Below are 7,598 nucleotides of genomic sequence, written 5' to 3'. Positions count from 1 at the left end.
CTGAAGACCTTTTTCCTGAAAGGACCAGGCTCCTTGAGTGAGAAGCCCATCTACATGAGATCCCCACCCCTGGAGGGATGCATCTGTCGTCAGCATTTTTTGTGGCTGAGGAATTTGGAATGGACGTCCCAAGGTCAGATTGAATCGAATCGCCCACCACTGCAGAGAATTCCGGAAGTCTGTGGACAGTTGGATTACATCCTCTAGACTCCCCGCAGCTTGATACCACTGGGAAGCTAGGGTCCATTGAGCCGATCTCATACGTAGATGTGCCATGGAAGTCACATGAACTGTGGAGGCCATATGCCCCAGAGGTCTCAACATCTGCCGAGCCGTGATCTGTTGAGACGCTCGAACTATGGACACCAGGGACAAGAGGTTGTCTGCCCTTGTCTCGGGAAGAAAAGCTCGAACTGTCTTTGTTTTCAACAGGGCTCCAATGAATTCCAACTTTTGCACTGGAGTGAGATGGGACTTGGGGTAATTGATTACAAACCCCAGTAGCTCTAGCACCCGAATAGTCATTCGCATGGACTGCTGAGCGCCTGCCTTCGAGGTGCTCTTCACCAGCCAATCATTGAGATAAGGGAACACACGCACTCCCAGTCTGCAAAGTGACGCTGCGACTACCGCCAGGCACTTTGTGAATACTCTGGGTGCAGACGCCAGACCAAAAGGCAGCACACAATACTGAAAGTGCTGAGTTCCCAGCCGAAATCCAAGATACTTCCTGTGAGCTGGAAGGATCAAGGTATGTGTGTAAGCATCCTTTTAAGTCCAGAGAGCATAGCCAATCGTTCTCTTGAATCATGGGAAGAAGGGTGCCCAGGGAAAGCATCCTGAACTTTTCTTGAACTAGAAATTTGGTCAGGGCCCTTAGGTCTAAGATGGGACGTATTCCCCCCACTCAGTTTTCTTTTGCACAAGGAAGTACCTGGAATGGAATCCCAGCCCTTCTTCCCCTGGTGGAACAGGTTCGATCGCTTGGGCCTGTAGAAGGACGGAGAGTTCCTCTGCAAGTACCTGCTTGTGCTGAGAGCTGTAGGACTGAGCTCCCGGTGGACAATTTAGAGGTTTGGATTCCAGATTGAGAGTGTATCCTAACTGGACTATTTGAAGAACCCACCGGTTGGAGGTTATAAGAGGCCACCGTTGGTGAAAAAATATCAACCTCCCTCCAACCGGTAAGTCGTCCGGTATATACACTTTTATTGAGGCTATGCTGGGGAGAAGTATGGGCCTTAGTCGCAAGCTGTTCACAAGAATGAGCGCGCTGGGGTTCAGCCTGGGTAGGCTGCCAAGAAGCAGGAGTGTACCTACGCCTAGAATAGGAATAGGAAGCACTCCTCCTCCTGCCAAAAACCCTCCTAGATGAGGAGGCAGTAGCAGAAGACGTCCGGTGGGAGAGAGAATCCATAGCATCATTATGCTTCTTGATCTGATCAACTAGATCCTCTAATTTTTCACCAGAAAGATTATGCCCCCCGGCAAGGAACATCCGCCATTCGCTGCTGGACAGAATGAGCCAGGCAGAAGCATGCAGCCATGAGAGTCTGCGCATCACTATACCTTGAGCAGTAACTCTGGATGCCACGTCAGAAGTGTCAAAAGTACCCCTGGCCAGGAACTTTCGACACGCCTTCTGCTGCCTGACCACCTGGCGAAAAGGCTCAGTCAGCTCCGTAGGGAGTGCATCAACCAAGCTCGACAGTTGCCGTATCGAGTCCCGCAAGTGCACGCTCATGAAGAGCTGGTAAGACTGGATCTTGGCAGCGAAGAAATGCAAAGTGATGCATTTAGGGAGTAGAAATCCAAGGGAGACGTATGTGTTAGGCAGGGAGAGTCTGATAGGTACGGACGAGGAGAGGGATCTTGGGGTGATAGTATCTGAGGACCTGAAGGCGAAGAAACAGTGTGACAAAGTGGTGGCCATAGTTAGAAGATTGCTAGGCTGTATAGAGAGAGGTGGGACCAGCAGAAGAAAACAGGTTTTAATACTCCTGTATAAGACGCTGGTGAGGCCCCACCTGGAGTATTGTGTTCAGTTTTGGAGGCCGTATCTTGTGAAGGATGTTTTAAAAAATGGAAGCGGTGCAAAGAAAAGCTACGAGAATGGTATGGGATTTGCGTTACAAGACGTATGAGGAGAGACTTGTTGACCTGAACATGTATACCCTTGAGGAAAGGAGAAACAGGGGTGATATGATACAGACGTTCTAATATTTGAAAGGTATTAATCTGCAAACGAACCTTTTCCAGAGAGGGGAAGGCGGTAGAACTAGAGGACATGAAATGAGATTGAAGGGGGGCAGACTCAAGAAAAATGTCAGGAAGTATTTCTTCACGGAGAGAGTGGTGGATGCTTGGAATGCCCTCCCACGGGAGGTGGTGGAAATGAAAATGGTAACGGAATTCAAACATGCGTGGGATAAAACAAAGGAATCCTGTTCAGAAGGAATGGATCCTCAGGAGCTTAGCCGAGATTGGATGGCAGAGCCGATGGTGGGAGGCGGGGCTGGTGGTTGGGAGGCAGGGATAGTGCTGGGCAGACTTATACGGTCTGTGCCGGGGCTGGTGGTTGGGAGGCGGGGATAATACTGGGCAGACTTATATGGTCTGTACCAGAGCTGGTGGTGGGAGGCGGTGCTGGTGGTTGGGAGGTGGGGATAGTGCTGGGCAGACTTATATGGTCTGTGCCCTGAAGACGACAGGTACATATCAAGATAGGGTATACACAAAAAGTAGCACATATGAGTTTATCTTGCTGGGCAGACTGGATGTTACCGTGCAGGTCTTTTTCTGCCGTCATCTACTATGTTACTATGTCTTCCTCCCAAAAGAGTCTAGAGTTCTAGTCTCTCTCTGCCTGGGGGCGCCGAACCATAGTCTCTACTCCTGGCTCTCTTGAGGGCGGAGTCCACCACCTTGGAATTGTGGGGTAACTGAGACCTCATCAACCTAGGTTCACCGTGGATCCGATACTGGGATTCAGCTTTTTTCGGGACCATGGGGCCAGACAGAGGGGCTAACCAGTTTCACATAAGGACTTCCTTCAGTACCTTATGCAAAGGAACTGTCACAGCCTCTTTAGGTGGAGAAGAATAATCCAGAACCTCGAGCATCTCAGTCCTGGGCTCATCCTCAACTTCCACAGGGAAGGGAATTGCCGTAGCCATTTCCCAGACAAAAGAGGAAAAAGACAGACTCTCCGGTGGAGACAGTCTCCTCTCTGGCGGAGGGGAAGGATCAGAAGGAATCCCAAAGGACTCATCAGAATAAAAGTATCTGGGATCCTCTTCTGACTCCCACGAATGCTCCTGCTCAGTATCGAATAGAACCTGAGTTAAGGTGCTTCGACACTGAACCTGCCTCAATGCCGAGGAACGATGTCCTCTATGGCGATGTCGAGGGGCCGATGCCCGGTCCGACTCTGGCGAAGCTCCCTCCACCGACGTTGAAGGGGAGTCGACCTAGGTGGTAAGCGGCATCGCGGTCAGGGACTTCACTGCAGGAGAAGGGCCAGACACCACTGCAGCAGCAGGAACAGAAGGCGCAAACACCCCCGACACCAAAGCTGACTGTCATAGCAGTCCCTCCAGAAGTTCTGGAAATAAGGCCCAGATGCGCTCGTCGAGAGCTGCCATCGGAGAAGGCTGCGGGGTCGGAGAAACAGCCGTTTTTTCTCGGGCTTCTCAAGACGCTTGGATCCGTTTCTTCAAACGAAGACACAGACTACAGGAGGCTGGGCTATGTTCGGGCCCAAGGCACTGGATACACCAGGCGTGGGTATCGGCTCAAACCGGCTTGGGTGGCAGTCGACATCGGGGCCACACTCGACACCAGCGTTGGAGGCTGCACTGCAGGCTGAAGGCCAAGAGGGGCAACAATGAAAGGCATTGTAGGTGCAAGCACCCCGATGCTGATGCACTCCATTGCAGAAAGCCAGCCAGCAGCTCAGGGAGCAAGGCCCGGATGCACTCATCGAGGGCTGACACTGGGAAAGGCTGGGGTGTTGACTCAGTCTGCAAAACCTCTGGGGTCGAAATGGGAGGCTGGTCCTGGCTGCTTGGAGACCTCTGCACTAGCACCTCTTGCATGGAGAGGGAGAAGTCCTTCCAGTACCGACACTTCTTGGATGCCAAGTCCTTCGGTGCTCCGGAGCCCCTGGCACCGTGCATCGAGGGGGATTGATGCCGATGCTTCTTGGCCTTCGTCTGAAGCTGGTCATCGAAGCTCCTTGGAATCCTCACGTCACCTCAGTGTCAGGTCCGACACAGGCCAGTCTCAGGGGCTCTGCACAGCAGTCAGCATCGAGGCAGGTGGAGACTCACTGCATTCACAACTACTCCCAGTGTCCACAGGTCTAGCAGCCATACACACTGATGTTCCCGATGCTGATGCAACACCCAACTTTGATGTCGAGGATTCAGGCTGGGCTCCAAAAATCTGCTCCAGTTGAGTCTCTCTGGTCAACTGGGTTCTTTTCTTCATACAAAGACATAGGACACAGTTAAGACGACTATGGTCAGGCCCTAGGCACTGAAGACACCAAGAATGGGTGTCCTTCCCAGAGATGGTCCAACTGCACCGAGTACAGCACTTAAAGCCACTGGGAACTTGAGTGGACATGGAAGAAAAAAACCCCAAGGCCAAATTAAATGACTCGATGGTGCCACAAAAAGGGGCAAAGCAGCAGAGAAAAAAGAATGGGAGAACCCGGCTGAAGTCAAGGCCTAAAAGCAGCCTAATGGCGTGGAAAATAAAGGAAACTTAAAAGAAGGAAAAAAATAAACTAAAACAATAAGGGTTAAGGAAAAAAGGGGTAATTCGAACATGGGACAAAAAACACAGTGGAAAAAAATAAATGCTACATAGGCACTCAAGTAGCTCTTCAGGACTGTAAAACTTTGAGTGTGAGGTTTACACCAACTGAAACCTGGTGCAAATCCTGGACATAATTTAGGTATGGATCCCCAGCAATCAGTAGTACTGTGCACATCTTTACTGAACACCCCTGACTTGCCCGTTCCCCCTCTCCCATGGCCATGCCCCCTTTAGAATCAAGCGTTATAAAATTTGCATGCAAATCTTTATAGAATAGTGCTTGACATGATGCATGCATAAATCCAAATTGTTGCCAATTGATTGAATTGTTTGCACCCAATTACTGGTGCTAATTGGTTTGTTTTTGCACGCCATTTATTGAATCTAGAGAAAAATACATTTTTTAAAACTGAATCTCTCAAGAGCCCCTCTGTCTTAGAGAAAAGGCAGGAATTTACAGAAAGGAGACAATTTATATACCAAGCTGATTTCCTCCACATACCTCATTTCAATTCTCTGATCCATAAATCTTGTAAACAATAAAAACAAAGAAAATAAATAGCACTTACTTGTCTGTTAGTGCGAGGAAGCCGTGCTAATCGCACTCCTGACAGGTCAAACAATCTAACCTGCCGGTTGTCATGTGGCAGGGCAATGATTCGTTGGCCAACAGATACACTAATCCTGCACAGAAGAGATAAAGCCTGTATTTCATGTACAAAGCAGAACAATCTGATAAACTGGATTCAAAAAGAACATACTTTAAAATGATACAGTTGAATATCTATCTTTCCACTCCTAGCTCACAATCCTTTGAACCATTATTTATAATACTAGCATGTTAAAAGCTACATCCTAGTGGTTAGTGCAGTGGACTTTGATCCTGGAGAACTGAGTTCGATTCTCACTGTAGCTCCTTGTGTCTCTGGGCAAGTCACTTAACCCTCCATTGCCCCTGGTACAAAATAAGTACCTGAATATATATATAAACCGCTTTGAATGTAGTTGCAAAAACCTCAGAAAGGCAGTATATCAAGTCCCATTTCCCTTTCACTAAATACATTTATCAGCACCCTGAAAAGCAAAGAGTGTAATATTATACCTAATATTTTCACAAAACTATCAAAAGATTCTAAGAAAGCCAGACCCACTTTCAACAAAGTGCCTGTGATTCTATTTTCACAAACCTCAGCATACAAGCACAGCTTATTTTCAGGTTATTGAATATTTGATTTATGGGTCCTTTTACTAAGCTGCAGTAAAAAGTGGATTTAGCGTGCTCTTATGCGGGTTTCTCCCAGTTGCTAAGGCTGTAAAATGGCCAATTATCTTTTTTTATATTAATGACCATGTGCTCATGTTGCCATTACCACGCAGCCATTTAAAAAATTACCATGTGAGCACTTACCACCACCCATTTTGTAGGTGGTAAGGGTTCACACAGTATTCTTGAGCTAACCGGTTAGTGCACACTAATGTGGATGCGCTGTTTAGAACAGGAACACCCATTCTCCACCCTGATATACCACTTCCCAAAAAATACAAATATTTTTTAGCATGCGGATTAACATGCGCTAATTTCGCAGTTACCGCAAAATGTGTAAGAATATCCCAAGGCATGCCATTTTAAGCTATATTAGACACATGTTAGCACCTAATACAGTGTAGTAAAAGGGCCCCTTAAGTCTTTTTCAGCCATTCTATCGCTTTGCACTTTGCTTCTTACCTATTTACTGCAGAGTCTGTTCGGATTGTGGCAATAGGAGATCGCATGTTTTTCAAATCCCAAACTTTCACAGTGCGGTCATCGCTACCAGAAACTACATTATCACCCACAGTAAACACAGCTGAGGTCACTGTACTAAAATGAAAAAGATATAAAATATTTTAGGAATGCCAAGGCTGGGCATGGTGAGTCTTAGTTTTTGTTGTTTTGTTTCCCCTAAAATGGCAGTTTTCTGCTGCTTTGTTGTACTTCTAGTTCAATCGAAAGCAGGGCAAAGACCTGATGCAACCATCTGGCAATTTTTCAACCAATGTATATACCTCTTTAAGCAGTTTACTCTAGTTCAGTCATTGGAACCACAACTTCTTTCACTTATCTTGATTATTGTAATGCTTGGTATCTGGCCATTTCTAAAGAATTACTAAAGAAATTACACAAGTTGCACAACACTGCTGCAAAGATTGGTTGGTGCTAAAACAGATGATTTATGACTGCCTTATACTATAGAGTTTACAATGGTTACTAGCTGAGTGGCAAAGTGAAATCTAAAGTACTTACAATGTTATTCCATCCAACCCAATGGACAATACTATCACTGACAAAAAGGGTTCTTGCAAGATTTAATCCTTTATTAAAACTTGATGTGGCCAAGTTTCACCCTCAGGTTGTGTCAGGGGTATAATGATACAGCAAATCCCAATGGCAAACAAAATAACGTAAGAACATAAGAGTAGCCATACTGAGTCAGACCAATGGTTCATCGAGCCCAGTATTCTGTTTTCCAAACAGCAGCCAAGCCAAGTCACAAGTACCTGGCAGAAACCCAAATCGTGGCAACACTCCATACTACAAAATATCTTTTGACAGACTCATGCTGTAAAACTCTGTAGGAACTATTATGAGAGTGGTTTGATATTGCTATTTTTTAATTATTCTATTTTCTAAAGCATACATTCCAAATTTGATTTATTCAACAGAATAACCAGTATTATAATAATCAGTCTATATCACTACACAATTTCTTCTCCCTCCTACTCACTCATCCCTT

The 7,598-nt window shown here is 46.6% G+C and overlaps 1 protein-coding gene across 1 annotated transcript in view; it reads right to left on the bottom strand.

The window, feature by feature from the left end:
• The window catches only part of WDR37 (WD repeat domain 37), a 249,220-nt gene that overhangs the window by 13,257 nt on the left and 228,365 nt on the right, over positions 1-7,598 (bottom strand). Inside the window, 2 exon segments of the mRNA XM_030198868.1 lie at positions 5,394-5,508; positions 6,551-6,685. Of these exon segments, the coding sequence (XP_030054728.1) occupies positions 5,394-5,508; positions 6,551-6,685 (250 nt within the window).

This window comes from Microcaecilia unicolor, chromosome 1 (genome assembly GCF_901765095.1).
Source record: "Microcaecilia unicolor chromosome 1, aMicUni1.1, whole genome shotgun sequence".
Lineage (NCBI taxonomy): Eukaryota > Metazoa > Chordata > Amphibia > Gymnophiona > Siphonopidae > Microcaecilia > Microcaecilia unicolor.
This window is presented reverse-complemented; position numbering and strand designations above follow the sequence as displayed.